The sequence below is a fragment of the Cibotium barometz genome, chromosome 42 (assembly GCF_041138505.1).
Source record: "Cibotium barometz isolate CiBa-2024 chromosome 42, ASM4113850v1, whole genome shotgun sequence".
Classification (NCBI taxonomy): domain Eukaryota; kingdom Viridiplantae; phylum Streptophyta; class Polypodiopsida; order Cyatheales; family Cibotiaceae; genus Cibotium; species Cibotium barometz.
In genome coordinates, this window is record NC_141087.1 from 23,518,977 (window position 1) to 23,539,392 (window position 20,416).

At 40.8% G+C, this 20,416-nt stretch overlaps 1 protein-coding gene across 1 annotated transcript; it reads left to right on the forward strand.

Annotated features, from left to right (window-relative positions):
- The first annotated feature begins 9,813 nt into the window (after window positions 1-9,813).
- Window positions 9,814-11,211, forward strand: LOC147614283 (polyubiquitin). Its single transcript, XM_086780859.1, has one exon. The coding sequence runs from the start codon at window positions 9,905-9,907 to the stop codon at window positions 11,048-11,050; it is 1,146 nt and encodes a 381-aa protein (XP_086636985.1). The 5' UTR covers window positions 9,814-9,904; the 3' UTR covers window positions 11,051-11,211.
- The last annotated feature ends 9,205 nt before the right edge of the window (window positions 11,212-20,416 follow it).

Sequence of the window (20,416 nt, forward strand, 5' to 3'; positions counted from 1 at the left end):
TCTCCGCCCACCACCTCCAAGCCCAGCCCCCTCCACCACCTCTCCCTTGTCTCACTCTCCCCTCTCTCTCTTTCTCTATTCTGTTTCTTTGCTGACTCTCTCTGCCTTGCTCCTCTATCTATTACCATCTTCCCTTCCTCTCCCTTGCTCTCTCCAATCGTCTCACATCTTTCCGTTGCTATTCTCTCTCTCCCTTATCTCACTCATCTCACTCTCCCCCCCCTCTCTCTCCCTTATCTCACTCATCTCACTCTCCCCCCTCTCACTCTTTGCTGACTCTCTCTGCCTTGCTCCTCTATCTATTACCATCTTCCCTTCCTCTCCCTTTCTCTCTCCAATCTACACACTACACTCCAAGTAAGCTTCTAATACTGTGGAGCTTCTCTGTGCCCAATGCTTTTGTGAAGATGTCAACCACCTGATCCTTTGTGTGTTAACATATGCTAAATATACATCACCTGCTAGAACCTTCTCTCTCACAAAGTGATAGTGCACCTCAATGTGCTTTGTTCTAGCATGGTATATTGGGTTACTGGCCAACTATATGTTACTCATGTTGTCACAAGGCAATTTCCCTATCCAACGGGCTCACCCATATTACCAAGTAGCTTTTGAAAACCAAGCTACCTCACAAGCTGCCATAGAAGCACCCCTGTACTCTGCCTCTGTACTCGACAAGGCAACTATTGGCGCTACCTTTTTGGGCATATAGGTCATTCGCACACCTGATGGTATTTGGCTCACAGAGATAGTATGTATTGGTCATGTTGTCTAATTATGGGATGGTTGGTTGTAAGCCAATCTCAGTGTCACTAGATCAAAATGGCAAGCCCAGTGCGGATACAGGTTATGTGTTGGAGGACCCCACTATTATATGACAATCAACTATCTAATTAGATCCTAATCCTAATCTAATTAACATGTGATTATTATTAAGCTAAGATAGGGTGGTAATACCTAATAACAAACATAATGAATGAACTACACTAATTTAGCTTAAGACTCAAGCACAATTAGGTTACAAGATTGAGACTTGTACTCATAGAGAGGCTTGAGAGCTTGCTACATTTTGCATTGCTTGAAATGGTCCTCTTTTATATGAGAAGAGTACAACAAAGCTATGATAGCTCATGTGGGATAACTTGGCTAGGTGACTTGGCACTCTAGCATCACTTATTTTAACACTTCCCCTTGATGCTAGATTAGGTACAAGTTTTAGGCTTTCACTCTTCCTCTCTCTCTCGTTGTGCTAGGCTACTTTGGCTACTTTGGCTATGAATTTTTGCTTGATTGCATCATGGCCTCAGAGGCTGATTACATCACACTTTTTGTAGAGACAAGAGGGGTGAAAAGTACAATGGTTCTTTCTCTAGAAGAGCACGTCTTCTGCTGGGATAGCTCTGGCCTTGATGTAGTTTTCCTGCTTCTTTTTTATATAGTAATCTTCTTCTAGGTGACCAATTTTTCCACAATAGTCACAAACAAGCTTTGGTTTATCTTTATTGCGACATTCATTCTTGGTATGACCAAGTTTATCTTCATTGCGACATTCATTCTTGGTATGACCAAGTTTTCCACAGTGATAGTATCTTGGAAGTTGAGATGTTGATTGATTTGTCCTTTGAAATCTTCCACCCTTTGTATACAGTGCTTGCTCACTTGAATGTGATTTGAATGATTCTTTATCTTTGAATTTGGATGCTTATTCAAAAGTAGAGATGATTCTACATCTTTAAGTTTAGTGTTGGGCACATTTTTAAGTGTAGCAACAATTGATTCATAAGGTTATTTGTCAACACTTTTTAGCAATACAGCAATAGATTCATCTTCCTCAATGACTTTCTTTAATGCATTAAGTTGCTATTTGATACCTTTGAATTTACTAATGTGTTGTGCCATGGTTTCGGTCTCCTTCTTGTTGAGCTTGTAAAACTGCATGAGAAGGTTGATCTTTGAGCTCTTTGAGTCAGTGTTGAAAATCTTGTTGAGTTCTTGCCATGCCAACTTGGCATCCTTGATGCCAACAATGTGACTAATCACATCATCATCAAGATTTTAAGCGATGAGGCCCAATGATTTGTTGTTTTGAAGTGGCTCAACCTTCACTTCTTCATCCTCAATAAGGTGCCAAAGCTCCTTTATGAATAAGCAAGTACATGGTCTTGCTTTGCCATGTGCAAAACCCATCACCATTAAACGTTGAAACAACTTTAACACGTTCCATACTGAGAAGATCTTACTACTAACAAGCTTTTGATTTGCTTTATTAGCAATGTCTAATCTCGTACAAATTTGTAGTTAAAACCTGTTGATTCCCTTAACATGATTTGATGAGAGTGTCTTACCACGGGTTTGTGATAAATCTCATGGCAGTGTCTTTTACTCTCTTTCAATGAGGGCTTGAATGCATTAGAGTGGTTAAGATTTAATGCAAGAGAGTGGAATTCTTCTGAATGGCAATGACAAATCCTCAAGGCTTAAATCATTCCCAAATTTTCAAACTTGAAGCTCTGATTTACTAACCATCTTCTAATCACACTTAATGATTGTAATTAGTGCTTAATCCTTGTGATTAGAGAGGGCCAAAATTGGAGGATGAAATTGGGCTTATAGGAAGCAAGGTTGATGGGTCTTTTGTATTAGTTATACTATCCTTGATGGTAATTAAAGAGTACCCAACCTAATAATCAGGTCAATTTGGGACGCAAATCACGGATTTCACGCTGTCCTTCATGACTGGTTTTTTTGACTTCCCAGCTTATACACTGAAGCATTTGATGTGGGATTTGGACTGTAGAGGTCTTGTACCATGTATTACCTTGGGATAGAAGGGCTTGGCCTAATTGTATGCACAGACGACGAATGGATGAAAAAACCAGTCTGGCATTTAGCGCTAAAATCGAGCGATTTAGGGAAGAATTGACGAAGAGCTCTTGGTTGTGCTTTATTCTAGTGTTGAGAAAGAGTCTTGCAAAGTTTCTTGGCTGATGGAAGAGGGAATAAGCAATGGTGAGCATTTGAATTTCGGGGCACACATAGAAGAGTTGGATAAGATTAGGGTTAGTAGATAATTAGGTTAGTAAATGAAGAGATTAGACTAATATGAGTTAAAGCTAAGCTAATAAACCAAGCACTGATACCATGATGAAATTCATGGATCAAGCTCCCTAATGATAATCAACTATCTAATTAGATTCTAATCCTAATCTAATTAACATGTGATTAGTGCTAAGCTAAGCTAGGGTGGGTGATACCTAATTAACATGTGATTAGTGCTAAGCTAAGCTAGGGTGGGTGATACCTAATAACAAACATAACGAATGAACTAAACTAATTTGACTTAAGAATCAAGCACAATTAGGTTACAAGATTGAGACTTGTACTCATAGAGAGGCTTGAGAGCTTGCTACATTTTGCATTTCTTGAAATGGCCCTCTTTTATATGAGGAGAGTACAACAAAGCTATGATAGCTCATGTGGGATAACTTGGCTAGGTGACTTGGCACTCTAGCCTCACTCATTTCAACAGTGTCCTCAAAACAACCCCGGTTCTCCTTACACCAGGAGTAACCACATACGGAATGTTAAGCTTCTTATCAAGGCTCTACTTAGAGCCGCTAGAGTCACCATCCACATATGAGTGACCTGCTGATATGACAAATCAGGCACAAAATGTTGATCTACCTTTTCCTTCTCTTTGTGTGATACATGTGTACCTACATCTGTCCTCAACTTGCCTAGCCATGGGCTAACATTGGATCCACTGCTAGAGGACTCTCCAAGTACACTAAGCACCTGTGAAGATTGCTGCTCTGCATGTGGTGCAGCATCAACACTTCTTACATCTGCATCTTATGTTGCCTTCACTGCTGCTGCTGGTGCATACCAGCTACTCATCTCGTCAAAGATAACATCTCTGCTTACTCACATCTCACAACTGGTACGGTTATAGCATCTATAACCTTTCTACTCCATAGCATAAATCAATAAAAGATGTAGTTCTCTGCCTTTTGATCCAACTTTGTTCTTACTTCATCAGGAAATGTACATATGCAATACACCCAAACACTTTTAAGTGAGATACATCCAAACACTTTTAAGTGAGATACATCCGATCTTATGCTTGTAAACTTTTGCTCTCAAGCATCATACCATGAACAACTACAATGGTGTCTTGTTCATAATGTACATATAAGTTGGTTACCGCTTCTGCCCAAAAATAATGTGGCATATTCTTTTTATCCAAGACACGTGCCACTGCTGCAATGTGCCTGTTTTTTCTTTTTGTAACACCATTTTGTTGTGGAGTGTACCTGCATGTTAACTATCTCTTGATTCCCTACTTTCTCATTGGAGAAAGATTTTTCCCTACCGTCTAATCTCAAGCATTTTATTTGCTTGTCTTTTTCCTAGTGTGGTCATTAATGAGTGTAACATAATACCTGCAACGTGCAATTGTTACAGTCTTGGCCGATCCACATACATCCGAATGTATAACATCTAATGGCCTTTCATTGACATGCTTTTCATGTGGGAAAGCATGTTTGGTCTGCTTACCAAGATGGCATCCTTCACATACTTTATGCATACAATCAATCTTAAACTTTGGCAAACCTGCAAAACAATATTTTGGGCCTACATAGACTTTAGTCACATCGTTGTATATTCACATGACAAATGGGCTTATGCCATATGTTAATATCTACAATGACACCTGTTCTATGTGCAAACATGGCTGCCTTTACCTCATGCATGTTCACATCCACTGTAAACCACCTGCCATTTCTGTTACTCTTTGCAACCAAGCGACACCGATTTTTGAAGTCTTCCACAAATTATCCTTGAGGATTAAGCCTCACTTGTATACCTTGCTCAACCATCTGTCCAACAGAAACGAGGTTCTTTATAGTATTTGGAACATAAAGTATATTTGCCAAGTACTTCATTTTACTATCCTACATAGACAATGGCACTTTACCAACATGCGCAATGGGATGCGTAGTATCATTACCTCTTTCTACATAACTTAGTTTTCCCATTTTATGCATGTCTCTAAACCACTCAGCATTATTGGTCATGTGGTTAGAGGTGCGAGAATCCACATACCATATATCTTGAGATCCTGATACATCCCATGTTGTGGAACTAAGCATGTGATGCATCAAAACTAGCTACTCACTTTTGTCATCACACAAACAACTGCTCACTTCTGTCATCATCACCACCCTGTTTACTAGATGATGAATAGTTGCCTTGGTGCAACTTTCCACTTTTAATGTCATTTTACTTTTTATAGAAGTCCTTTGTCATGTGCCTTGGTTTGCCACAATAATACCACTCTATGCTATTTGTACTCTGATTTCTTTGCCAACCACCTTGGCCTCTTTGGCTCCCCCTGCCTCTAAACTGGCCTCTTCCACCAGTGTAGGACTACTATAAATCATCGGACTGTTATTGTCCATAATTCTCATTTCCTTGTTGGCCATTACCTTGGCCTCGACCACAACCTCTACCTCTACCTTTACCTGAATTGGAGTAGAAGGCCTGTTCTTATTTGTTCTTTCTTTGTAAAGAAGATTCCTCACCTATAGAGACTTTTCTTCTATGATCAACGTAGACACCAAGTCCCGAAAGTTGAGAATGTTTTCTCTGCCTCTACAATGGAGGTCTTGAATGGCTTGTACTCTTTGCCAAGCCCATTCAAACAGACACTCACCAAATCATCATCCTCCACCGATACATTGATAGACCCAAGGGATTCAACAATGCCCTTGATATTTAAAGCATACTCATTGATAGACATGCTTTTCTTTTCCATTGTATGGAGCTCTTATTTTACCTGCAATTTCCTTGCCTTTGTATTGGTTTGGAATATCTGCACTAGGTTTTGCCATGTAACTGTTGGAGTGTTGGCATCCTGTGTATGTGTCCTACCATTGTGTCTATGACACTCACGAAAGCCAATACATGACTTTCCTTGCACCTTGATTTCAATCCTTGAATGCCTTTATATCTAATTGAGTGGCATTCTTGTCAGACAACTCTGGAGGCTCCCCATTGTCTCCTTCGACATAGTCCTAGAATCCTTTATCCATCAAGAAATTGGTCATTCTAAACTTCCAGGCATGGAAGTTGTTCTTGTCTAGCGAGAGAGATGGATGGCTAAATTTTCTTCTCTTCTCTACAACCTTATAACTAAAGAATAAGAGTACGTACATAAAGGGAAATTACTCTCCTATAACATACAAAATGGTCGGTCTATAGTGTGAACCCGACTATATGAGTTGGCGCTATAACAATGCCATAACTTTAGTACTCCAAAGTGGCTGTCACACAGCCACTTTAGTACTCCAAAGTGGCTGTCACACAGCCTGTCATCCACTGGCAGCATATCAACCATAATCTCACCAACCATGCCAATGGCATAAATGCAAAAGCTATCACCTAGGAAGCACCCAGGTGGGTCATCAATGTCCGCCGTAGAACTATAGTTGAGCTCGATATCTTAACATTGTCAAGGTTTGTTTTTTGTAGATTTCATCAAGGCTTACTTTTTGCACTGGTCTATTATGACGATGACAACTTTCTCTCTCAAGAAAGAGAGTAATTCCTAGGTATGCCTAAACCTATTGAAAATCAAGTTTCACTTCATATACTTCTAAAAATGAAAGGAAAATTGAGGACGAGCTACCCTCTACTTGACATATTCATAATTCTTTTAATCTTAGTCTTTTGAGACCTTTTACATGACATCTACCTTCTCATCCTATATTAGAACAACCCCTTGAATTGGTAGATGAAGAAGAACATCTTGTGCGTGATTGTATCATGAGACCATCACTACATGCACTACCAACACTTATGGTAAATATCTTGTGACTTTCAAGAATCATCATATTGATGGATACCAAAAAAGTTTTTTTGTTTTTACCATAATCATATCCACTTATACCATCCACACAATTGAGGTCAAATGCAACCTGAGGAAGAGGGAATATTAGTCATAACCTCTATGGGGGATGCTCGTTATTTTATTTTGGATGCGTCTTTTATTTATATCATCTACCACGATTAATGTATTTAATCACTTATGTGCGCTGATATGATGTCTATAAGGATTAATGTGTTTAACTAGTTGTGTGCGTTGGTATGATATAGTCAGGATTAATGTGTTTAATTGGCTGTGTGTACTGACTAATATTATTTTGGATGAAGGCGATGATTGAGTGGTAGATTATGTGTTAATTGCGGGTGAAACATGTGTTGGGACCACTATGAGATATTTTGGGAAGACATGTGAACACCTTTTATGGTTTCATATTTTTGCATTAATATTTTTGTAAGGCTAAGGCCTTAAACTTTTATACATACCAATTAGTATTTTATACTTTTGGTAGGCCTAAGACTTTATATTTGTAGCTTACTATATTTTTGTAAGAGCTTTTACACTAAAAAACTCAAAAGTACTTGTGCTTTGTTTTTGGAGTTATCTTTTTGAAAAGCAAGCTGTCTAATACATATAAATATGGTTGAGTGGTACAAGGGCCACACTCATCTAGGGGAGATTCAACCCAATCTTGAGTAGACGGTGATCTCTTCTCTATTTTCCATCTCTCTTGTTTATTTAATTTTCCATCTCTCTTGTTCTCTATTTTCCATCTCTCTTGTTTATTTAATTTTGTTTATATAAGGTTTAGCTTTTAATTTATACAAGTCTGTGCTATGCTCTAATTTTTGTGCTTGAGAATTAAAACATCTTCTCTGTCTTAAAGGTCTTGACACAAGATATCTGAAAGTATCGATTAAGGGTAAAAGCTTTAAGGTATTGTATAACTGACAACATATAAGAAAGTAAGCTTGCTATATGGAAAGAGAGGCAATAAATTATGAAGTATGGAGAAACGCATATCAAGAGATTTGAAAGATTGAGTGGATAGATTTGAAAGATATGTAAAGTTTGTGTGTAGGTAGCTGTATTGGAGCATAAAAGTAGAGTAGAGTGGATATGTAAGTTTGTGTGTGGGTAGCAGCTATATTGGAGCATAAAAGTAGAGTAGAGTGGATATGTTAGTTTACACGGGTGGCTATATTAGATCATTAAAGTAGCATAGGAGTGCAGTAGAGGTGACATCATCAAGGCTTGTGCTTGTAATAAGTATGATAGACATGGTGATTAAAGATGGTAGCAGTCCTATTTGAGGAGAAGGTATGCAAAAATAACTTAGAATTAAAAGCCTTGTTAATCATTGTAAGACTATAAGAGAATAACTACTACCACATGGCAAGAAGCAAGATGTGTGTATGTATGTGCCAAGGTCGCACCTTTCATTCAGAATATAGTAGGAGGTGATGTGGTGGGTGGCCGAGTTTGAAAGTTGGGTGATGCAATCTACATGTTGGGTCATGGGAAAGAAGAAGAGGGAAAATTTTCAAGCTTTAGCATTATTAGGGTCAAATAACTTTAGTGGGGGTAAAAGATCACTAGGGGAAGAATAAGAGGGAACATGTTCAAGCTTTGGCATAATTAGGATTAAAGACCTCTAGTGGTTAAAAAAAAATCACATTCACATTAGAATCATAAGGTCACAAAACCTGTAAACTAAGTGGTTTTGTGGATTTACAATAAATTCGATGTTTGTGAAAAATGCATTTTGGAGAGTAGGCTAAAATGTTTTCGTTCCATGACATGCCAAAAGTAGTTGTGCTTTGCACTTGTTTCTCGTGTGCTCTCTCCTCTTCTCTTGTGTTAAATTGCATAGTTTGGCATGTGTGCATGCGGGAGCGTGCATGCGTATGTGTGGTGTATAGCAATGTAAGAGAGAAGTTTATTGCACTTTAGCATGTTTGTCAAATTAGGGTCATCTCTTATGGGAGGAGTGTTTTGTGTTTGGATTTTTTTTAAAACAAAATCTTACACTAATCCTTCTTGCCATCATCAAATTATAAATCCTTCTTGCCATGCGTTGATGTCATCAAATTATAAATAATTCTTCTGTCCTTCTGCCATCTATTTGAGAAGGAATTTCTATAGTTTTTTTGAAGAAGCAATTTCTTCTCATGTTCATCAAATCATCAATATTTGTTCCTCTCTTTGTTCATCTATTTGGAAGGCTCAAGGTTAAAGTGAACTTGACTTTCCCAAACATTGTGCATGAGTTATTTTTGGCACGCACCTCTCTAGGTGGTTACATACTTGGGGATGCTAGCTAAATGGGGCCCTTTCTTGGTTGCATGTGTGTAAAGAAATTTCAATATCTCATGTTCGAGGGAGGGTTCCGAAAAAGATAGGTTCAACTTTCTAGCCTAGAACTTGTTCAATTTCCCAAAAAGCCTTCTCAAATAAATGGGAAAAGGAAAAATAAAATTTGAATATTAGTTATAAAAAATACTTGTTCAAAATTACAATTTCCTCTTCAATCAAGGATTGATAAAATTAGAGGTGTAACAACATAGTTTGTGCACGAATTGTGAGCACACCCCGACCGGACATAAAGGAATTGGGTACTAGATCTGATACAGGCCTAGCAAGTGTCAGATCCATGAAGAAAACTACAATGGAGATTAGATCGTGGCCAACAAACACCACCTTGGCTTGATATAATATAAGCATATTTGGGTTACTTGTGAAAAAGGATTGTTATAAGGCTTACATAATTTGACCATGTCAAGGGACGACAAAAGCAATGACGTGTTAAAGCTGGAAACGTGGAGGTTACGCACCGAATCACAAGACGCCGCGTGTAAAGCAAACGTGTAAAAGCCAGCCGACTCCTGAGACGTTTGCTATATATAACACCCACTTAGGTTGAGTCTACATAACATCGTTTCATCCGATTTCCTTTGCCTAGCATACCTGCTTCTCCTCCCCATCATCGCTGCCAGCCCCATCGCCCCTCCTCTCACCATGCAGATCTTCGTGAAGACCCTCACAGGCAAGACCATCACCTTGGAGGTGGAGAGCTCCGACACCATCGACAACGTCAAGGCCAAGATCCAGGACAAGGAAGGCATCCCTCCTGACCAGCAGAGGCTCATCTTCGCAGGTAAGCAACTTGAGGATGGTCGTACCCTTGCTGATTACAACATCCAGAAGGAATCCACACTCCACCTCGTACTACGCCTGCGAGGGGGGATGCAGATCTTCGTCAAAACCCTCACCGGTAAGACCATCACCCTCGAGGTGGAGAGCTCCGACACCATTGATAACGTCAAGGCCAAGATCCAGGACAAGGAGGGCATCCCTCCTGACCAGCAACGCCTCATCTTTGCCGGGAAACAACTCGAAGATGGCCGTACGCTTGCCGACTACAACATCCAGAAGGAGTCCACCCTTCATCTGGTGCTCCGTCTCCGCGGTGGCATGCAGATCTTTGTCAAGACCCTGACTGGCAAGACTATCACCCTGGAAGTGGAGAGCTCTGACACTATTGACAATGTCAAGGCCAAGATCCAGGACAAGGAGGGCATCCCACCCGACCAGCAGAGGCTCATCTTTGCAGGCAAGCAGCTAGAGGACGGCCGCACCCTTGCAGATTATAACATACAGAAGGAATCTACCCTCCACCTGGTGCTCCGTCTGCGGGGTGGCATGCAGATCTTTGTCAAAACCCTCACAGGAAAGACCATCACCCTGGAGGTGGAGAGCTCTGACACCATTGACAACGTGAAGGCCAAGATCCAGGACAAGGAGGGCATCCCACCTGACCAGCAGCGCCTGATCTTTGCAGGGAAGCAGCTTGAGGATGGCCGCACCCTCGCGGACTACAATATCCAGAAGGAGTCCACCCTCCACCTGGTGCTGCGGCTTAGAGGAGGGATGCAGATCTTTGTCAAGACCCTGACTGGTAAAACCATCACCCTGGAGGTGGAGAGCTCTGATACCATTGACAATGTCAAGGCCAAGATCCAGGACAAGGAAGGGATCCCCCCTGACCAGCAGCGCCTGATCTTTGCAGGGAAGCAGCTTGAGGATGGCCGCACCCTGGCCGATTACAACATTCAGAAAGAGTCCACCCTCCACCTTGTGCTGCGCCTCAGGGGTGGCTTCTGAGATGCATTCCTTGAAAAGCATATGATAGTAAGGCTTGGTGCTGCTTATGGTGGGATGAAGACTTTTTCATGTAGCTGGGACTTCAATTATGTACAACATCCTCTACTGGCACTTAAGCTGTAATAAGATGTAGTTTTTCTAATCAAAGGCACTTTTATTTCTCTCTGAGTGTTCTCTTGGTGTCTTTTAAATGTGATGCTTATCTGGATTCTCTCCACTTTTTTTTCTCTTGGTAGTGTAATACATCCCCTTTGTGAATGAACCTATACCTCATCTTATTATTGCTCATAGTACTGTCATATTGTCTTTTTTTTTCTGGTAGTTTCGGTGATAGCATCTATAATTCTTGTTGTATGATTGATTTGTTTAAGGTACCCTTAACATTTCGTAGTGCCTTTCGATTCAGGTTTTATCACTGTCTTTGTGAATATTTGATCATTATGGGTTGACTAATTAAAATTCTATTTCTGTAGATTCTCTGACATTGATTTGCTCTGAGAGTAAGGCTCAGACATCCGTTTTAGGCAAGTGTTCGATGCAGATGGTTGATGCTCAATTTGCGCTCGTGGAAAGAAACAGACATGGATGATGGAGAAATCGTCAGGTGGTGAGGATCAATCGTCCAAGGATGAGATGGCACCCCCAATTTTGCAATGATCCGTGTTAATTTCTGATTGAGGATTATTTCCGTCTTCCTGCCAGAGTTCTGATTCCGCCACCAGTAAAAGCTTGCATGGACTCCCTATATGTTTTCACATTAATCATAGATAGTGTTTTGTCCCGTGCTTGGACATAACGAGTCTAGTGTCTAGGGAGACTCCCACAAAGTTTATATAGGAGTGTGAACTGGATATTGAGCTTATATAGTTGGGATTGTTACTCATTTGTGAGGGAGTATGTGTGTGGAACTCTAGCTTGGGAGAGGTCCCTCCCAAGGGACCTAGCTGTGGTGAGCTCTCTTGTTAGCCGTGACAAAGACAATTATGAGGATTGGGGTGCATGGTATGGGACACGCATGCTTTGTGGGCGCGGGCTTGTTCGGCTTGTGTTTTTTGGGGCATTGTGTGTGGTTTGAAGCCTACAATCGGGTTAATCGGGTTGGGAGTGTTAGTCAAACCCTTGTTCGTGTGTTGATCGGATGCGCATGATTGCAATGGCTTGGATGTGCTTCTTGGGTACAAAATTATGAGTAATTGGCCCCGCACACCGGTGACACCATGGACTCCCTATATTCACATTAATTGTAGATGGTGTTGTCTTGTGCTTGGACATAACAAGTCAGAGACCAGTCAAACACATTTTATATGGCAGTGTGAGCAAGGTTATATAGTTGGGATTGTTACTCATTTGTGAGGGAGTATATGTGTGGAGCTCTACCTTGGGAGAGGAACATCCCAGGGGACCTAGCTGTGGTTAGCTCTCTAGTTCGCCATTCCAATGACAATCCTGGGGACACACATGCTTTGTGGGTGCAGGCTTGCTAGGCGCGGGGCTGGGTTACCACTACGTGTGATTTGGAGCCTACAGTTGGGTGGTGAGTGTTAGTTGAACCCCTTTATGTTCCCTTGTTCTCGCGTGTTCGTGTGTCTGATGTGTGTAATTTCAGTGGCTTGGATGTGCTTCTCGGGCATACAGTCGTGAGTAATTGGTCTTGGGAGGTGAGACCCACATGTAAGTGGGTTCTTAGTTAGGGTGTTTCATTTGGTATTAGAGCGTAAAACATTTGATTAATGCTTTGAATCATGCTTAGTGTTGCTTTATTTATTGGTGAGTAGAGAGCACTTTGCTATATGGTTTCTAAGTGTATAATTAATGTATTTTAAGCTTTGAAAAACCATTTGAATTTATAAACGGTGAGTAGAGAGCACTTTGCTATATGGTTTGAATCATGCTTAGTGTTGCTTTATTTATTGGTGAGTAGAGAGCACTTTGCTATATGGTTTCTAAGTGTATAATTAATGTATTTTAAGCTTTGGAAAACCATTTGAATTTATAAACATTCAAATGATTGAAAAGAAAGAATATAAATGGTGGTTTTATGAGGTTTGCTGTCTTTAGTGAAAATTGAGGCTTAATGTGGGTATAAGAATCTCTGCATGGTCTCCAAGAAACTTTGATAATTCATGAATTTTTTGATAGTAGATTATGTTAGAAAACTTGGTTTAAATCATTGATGTCCTTGGGTAGCCTAAGATGCTTGCAGTGGCAAGTAAGGAGAAGGCGGCGTGGGTTGTGGCATGGCTCAAGCAAGGCAAAAATGGCTCAGGAAGGAGAGGGAGGAATTGATGTCGGCTCAATCAGCAACAAGCGAAGAGGAGGTGATGGCTGTGTTGCAAGGCTAAGCAAGGCGGCGTTCAGTATCATGGGAGAGCTCGGCACCTTTGTTGATGCGACACTGAGTAGAAGTGCACTGACTACGGTTATATCTCTATATTAATCAGCTATCATGAAACAATAACACACGAGACTCGTCGTATCATCGAATTCAGTATCGCAGGTGACAAAGGTATTTGTAATGAAGGGATTTTAGTGTGCACATACATATGAGGGATGGGCCTAGGCACATGGGGGCTTAGAAACATTTGCATATATGTTGTGTGGGGCATATGGGGCCTTGGGACTATAAAAGGTACTAACTCTAGGATATTGTACCTTTCATACCTTTTGATATCTTTTATGATGATATGATATCTTATCTTCTTGGAGCTTATACTCAAGATTCCATAGTGAACTTATCCCTTTTGAGATGTTAGGATGGTGACCTACACCCATGTTGTCTACTCCATACAATGAGTGGGTCACTATCTTACAGTGGTATTAGAGCTCTTGGCTTAGATTTGATTAGCACATTAATCATTTTTGGATTGTTCTTAATCCAATTTTCAGAATGTATTTTCTTGATCATGATTAATGATAATCATTTTTGGATTACTCTTAATCCACATTTTCAGAATGCATTTTTTTATCATGATTAGAGCTAATTATTTTTAGAATTGATTTTTGCACAGTTTTTTAGATTTGCTAATTTTTTGATTTGAGAAGATTAGCAATGACGGATGAGTCCATGGCTCTCTTATATGGATCTGTTGGTTGATCTTGCTGATCTTCAACGGAGATTCCATCTCGATATTTTTATGTGATTATATTGCCGGGTACTATGAGCTAGGAACTATTGAAAAGGCCCCTGAGTAAACAGGTGGTGAGCGTTCTGGTTGGCAATGATGCCATAGGTACACCAATGAAGGAAGGAATTGAAAATTTAGGATTCAACTGGATAATTAGAGGATTATGATCAGTAACACTATGGTTTCATTAAATGATTATTTTAAAGATTGTTGAATCTGTGAAAAAGACAAGTTCATATTGGGTATGTAAGTGGTGTGACTAGTTTTATGTTTGCATGAATATCCCACTAGGGGACCTGGGAACTCTTTTCCCTGGTACCCGGGACAAAACCTAACAAAATTCCTAAATTGGATCTCATCACTACAGTGGTTGGGCGGTTGGCTAACCCATGGGACTGGATGGGGTTAGGTTGGACTAATGGATCCGTAAATCGAGGCTCAATTTCTATACAGTACGATAGATGAGGTAAATCCTGGATAAAAATTGTTCTAAGGAAAAGAATCAAAGGCTGTGCCTCTCAATGAGGAAAAAAGCGTTGGTCTCTATGATCCAAGTACAGTCTTTTTCCCTGATCTGACTATGGGACTTATGGGTTCGGTCAGATGACTTCAGTTTGTTAAGGCTTTTGACTACGTTAGAGAAAAGTTATCCTGGAGGAATCGCCCGTGCTTTCTGGGCAAGGGAAGTTTTTCTGAGTTTGGTTTTGGAAGAACTGATAGATTAGTCTCTTGTCTGGATATCCATGGGCGAGGCCCCGAGTGTGGGACCCTGTCCCGTGCAAGAAGTGCTACTTCCGCTGCTAGCACCCCCAAATTCGTTGCGCAGTGGGGTCAGGGATCTTACATTCAAGGGCAAGAGTGGGGTCAGGGATCTTACATTCAAGGGCAAGAGTGGGGTAAGGGATCTTACATTCAAGGGCAAGAGTGAGGAGGATCCAGATGCCCACATCACCATAGCTCCGTTGCCGCAAAATCATATTATTTTGCGATAACTTTGGGTGGCAAGGCCACCAGCTGGTATACGCAATATGGTTTGGAGAAATTTCAGACATTTGAAGATATGAATAAAGCCTTCATGAAAAGATTCAGGAAAGACAAGACCATAACAGAAGTATTGGAAAAGGTGCAGAGGCTAACTTAGAAGAAGAGGCCAACAGAGGACTATGCAGTTGAATTCTGAGCACTGCTAATGTGCCTGGATCAGCCCAACATACTACTCCAACCACACTAAGCCAATGGTTTGTGAGAGGATTGAGGGAAAAGCTCTAGACATTGGTGGCCTCATATTCCCTCGCCTTCAAACAAGTGGTGGCAAGAGCAACCAGATCTGCGAGGATCTTGAAGTAAACAAGCAAAGACCCCAAGAAGAAGAACAAGGACAAAAGGAAGAAGGAGGAAGAAACTTCCGAATCAAATTCCAAAATCAGAGTCTGGCCAGGAGTCAAATGCCAAAGAGCAAAAGCCCTGTAAAAAGAAAGGCAAGAAGCAGGCAATAAATGTTTAAGAAGAACTAAAGGTCACCCTAGCCAAGGTTGTCAGAGGACACGTAGGATCCGAACTCAGACCAGACGTCTAGTTACGTCTAGTGCACAAAGTGTAACAATCAAGGTCACATGAAGGAGGAGTGCCAATTGAAGAACATTCATGCAACAGCTATGCACTATCTACGGAAGGAACAACCACACTATAGAGACGTGTTTTTACAATACTCGGAACAAGAATCGAGAGTGATGGGGAAAGGAACTAGCAGCAAGCCCCAGCCCCATCAACTAGGTCACCACAGGGCTCCAAATTAACATGCCATATGGAAGAGGAGGTGGATGATTTGGGGCAAGGGGAGCTTGCTTCTACTGCAATGGTCTATAGCATAGACAAAATGGGTAGTTACTGTCTCCATCCAATTTGTCCATCAGCAGAGCAGAGACAACATGCGAAATACATCATTGCTGTTATCAGCCATGGCCACTGACTAAAACTGATGCAAAAACTACCTGTAATGAAGCAAAGATTGAACAAAAAACAACCCGTGCTATGTAGCATGGTCCACAATAGAATACGTATGCCTGTTTTGCAGAAAATTGCACTGTCGAAATTTCTGCACAAAGTGACGAAAACACCTGTACAGAACTTGTAATGCAGAAACGGAGCCCGAAACGACCTCAGATGCAGTTTCTGAGATCGCAAAGCCCTACGGGTCTACTTGCAGAGTATAGGGACCTGCAAGTGCTCGTGAAAGCTCACCTCAATCGGAGAACATGAGTCGGAGGGTGCTAGCGGCGTAGCCTTGAGAGCCGATGCCTGCTCTGATACCAATTGTTGGAATTAGGGTTGCAAGAAAGCACACAAAGCTTGGAGAAGAAGAAGCAAGAATACACATGTGTATTAGATTGTGTCAATGTACAAAAGATAAGTTAGCCCTAGAATAATGGGCATATATACAAGCCGGAGGAAAAAACCTCCTAAAGAGGAAAAAAGTACCCCGGCGGTCCTAAGTGTGTTCACACACATCACTGCCTATATATATGGCAACAGGCATGTTTACATTCAACGTAAACATTCTGTCCACTCTGTTGCCTTTTGCAACCAACCTGCACTTGTCTTTAAAGTCTTCAACATAACAACCAACATCAGGGTTAAACCGAACCTACAAACCCTGCTCAATCATCTGGCCAACTGAAACCAGATTCTTTGTTATGTTCGGAACATGAAGTACATCTGCAAGGTACTTCACTTTGCCATCTTGTATAGACAATGGCATATCTCCAACATGGGCAATTGGATGAGCAGTGTCATCCCCTGTTTCCACAAAACCTGGTCTTTCAAGGTTCTTCATCTCCTTAAACCACTCCCCATGACTTGTCATGTGGTTCGAAGCACTTGAATCAACGTACCATACATCATCTTTATGTGCTGCTTTAACATTTTCAGACATGGCATTAACGACATGCTGCATAACAAACAACCTTTCATTATTCTCATTGTTTCTGCTCAAGGATGCATAGTTGTTTTGCTGCAATTTACCATTTTGCATGTCAGCCTGCTTCTTATAACAATCTGCCTGCACATGTCTAGGCTTACCACAATAAAAGCATCCACGTGTATCATTATACTGCCTTTGCCAATGTCCATGACCTCTTTGACTCCCCCTGCCTCTGAATTGGCCTCTTTCACCTGCGTGTTATTGTTGTTGTTGTGAATTCTTTTCCCGAGTCTGAATAGACATCTTGAACGCCTTGTATTGTGGCCCAAGACCACGTAGACGTCTACTTCCACCTTATCATCATCATCTACTGAAACGCCAATAGATGCAAGGGATTCCACAATACCCTTGATCTTCAATGCATAGTCATTCTCAGACATACTCTTTTTCTCCACAGTATGAAGTTCATTCTTCAACTGTATCTTTCGCGCCTTGGTATTTGTTTCATAGAGTTTTACCAAGGTGTCCCACGTCTCCTCGGGGGACTTGGCATCCTGTATGTGCCCAATCATGGTGTCCTGTATACTAATAGAGAGCCAATACATAACTTTTTGGACTCCTTGGTTCCAATCCTTAAACTCTTTCACATCTGTAGCAGTCGGATTGATCTCCAGTATCTCTGGTGCCTCTTCATGCTCACCTTCTATGTAGTCCCAATAACCCTTCTATGTAGTCCCAATAACCCTTTCCCATCAAGAAATTCGTCAGCCTGAACCTCCAAGCATGGAAGTTGTTCTTATCAAGCTTCTCAGCAACAATCTGGTTTATGCCATCATTTGATATCTTGCGAGACACACAAATTTACCAGAAACAGCACTCTGGTTTGTCCTGCACAAACTCCTGTATTTTCTGCACACGGTACTATACTACACTCAAATGTCAGAACCAGTGACCTCAATGTGCATACATACACCCAATGGCAATTGTTGACCTCCTTGCAGCACACACAGTGTCTGCACAACCAATCTGTCTTCCTGTAGTTCTTAAAATGCAGAGAATTGATGACTTACTCGCAGTACTCGAAATCGCCTGCTTTTTGAAAAACGGAGGTCCTGACACGCCCGAAACGCGTTTTTGACCTAAAAAATTCAATCCATAGGATAAAATAGTTGCCCTATAGCTTTACTCCCGCGAAGAAATCTCCTCAATCAGAGATCATTTTTGCCCTCTTGCTTGCAGCTCAGCTCTTAGCATGAACCAGGCTCTGATACCATGAAAAGATGCAGGGGAGAAGAGTTCTTGAGATCTTGCAAGCACACACACACTCACTAAACCCTAATAGAGAACACACAAGGTGAGAGGCTGAAAATCTTCTTCTCCTTCACTCAACACTCAACACACCATATACAAAGATAAGAGTACACACATATGAAAAGGTACTCAACCAAATACATACTAGGTTTCTCTATAGTGTGAACCCAACTAAATGAGCTGGCGCTATAACTATGCCAGTCTCCAGAATGGCTGTCACACAGCCTGTCATCCCACTGGCCACATATCACCCATGATCTCACCAACCATGCCAGTGGTGTAAGTGTGGGGCCTATCACCCAGGAAGGTCATCAGTGTCCACCGCCTCACTAGATGAGCTTGATATCTCAACAAGCAGCACAACTGGCGCTGAAATAACAAGACGGGCAACACAGTGTTGAGCGTCACAGTAAGCAACGTAACACAGAATCAACACATGAGCACAAACCCATGCACACATCAGAAGCATCATAACAAGGTCTCTATCTCTCTCTTTCACTTGATTGGAGACGGCATAAACAACATTGCCCAATCATCACCGTGCTCAATGTGGCCACATGGACTAGTTGGTGTTCATGGACTAGTTGGTGTTCATGTAATATAGGGTAAGAAAGAATTGGAGGGCTTCTTGAAGAAGAAAAAGGATTTTGGATGCAAAGCCCACATGGTAGCCCATGTGTTCGCTTACGTGGAAAGATGCTTCATCTCTATACTATCTCTACACGAGGTTGCCCCAACACCCTGTTCAACCAAGAGGTTTTTCAAAAGTCTAGCCAATAACTCAAAATGGAGTTTGCAGCTTTGGTAAAGTGTAGGTGCAATGGCAAACCATAATGACTCAATGTTGTCTGAGATTATTACTCAAAGAGAGCACAACAGTGGTACATGAATGCCCTTGAGAGGAAGGATGAGCAAGCCTTACAATCTAAGAGAGATTTTTCTCAAAAATTCTTACAAGAAGGGAGTGCCGCCAAGCTGAAGAGGTACACCCACGCGTTGGTTTCTTGTAAATCATAGTCCCAATTACCTAATCTAAGGTTGTTGTTTGCAGCATAGCTCATGACAACCAAGTTGACAAAGTCAAGATGATTTGTGTGTGTAGTCACTTTCAGTGCACTTTATGCTATATGCTTAATCAAAACGGTTACATCAAAGGTTTCATCGAGAGAGTGGAGTAAAGGTTTATGCTCATTTTTGTTTAAAAATTCTTGTGTATGGGGGCATAAAATGAATTTGTTTATATAACTTGTGTCATCTTAATATTTATAAGTTTTATACATCACCAAGAACCATTACGTGCAGGAGGTCTTGTACGTATTTTACACTTGTGACGTATATGTTTGAGTATGATGGGCTTAGGATGTATGTCTAGTGTATTTTACACTCAATTATTTGAGCTTCTTGCTCTAGTTACTCTAGTATTAACCTCATGTGGACATTTGAGTTTCTACAAAGTGAGCATCTACATAAGCATGCATGTTTCAATATAGTTAACTAGTGGGTGTAAGAACACTAGTTAAGTTTATTGATTGAAGTGCTAGTGATAATCAATAGTTAATGTTTTATGGAATTAAGGGTGCAGTTATTGACACAGGACTGGAAAGTTATGGAAAAGAAATTGATCAAACACAATTTGTGTTTGTTGTTAGTTAGTAACAGACTTCAATATCAAAAGTTGTGTATCATGTGCTCTCAGTACGAACATATTCCAATGAAGTCTTACCTTTCTGAACAAGTTTGTTACTTAAGGGGATATTCCCTTTGATCATTGATTTTTCATTGAGTTCAAAAGGTTATCTAAAGATAAATGTTAATGTTTAAGTATTGCACGTATAAGCACTTTAAGGTTGAATTCTTTTAGTGTTTATGCTGTGTACACGCGCTTAAAGGTTGGAAATAACTGAAGCGTTTGATCTTGATTTAGGCGAGTTGGCTCATAATGGAGTACAATTCACATCTATTATTAGGTAACTTCATTTACAAAGTTTAACCTTAATGATTGGTCACGGT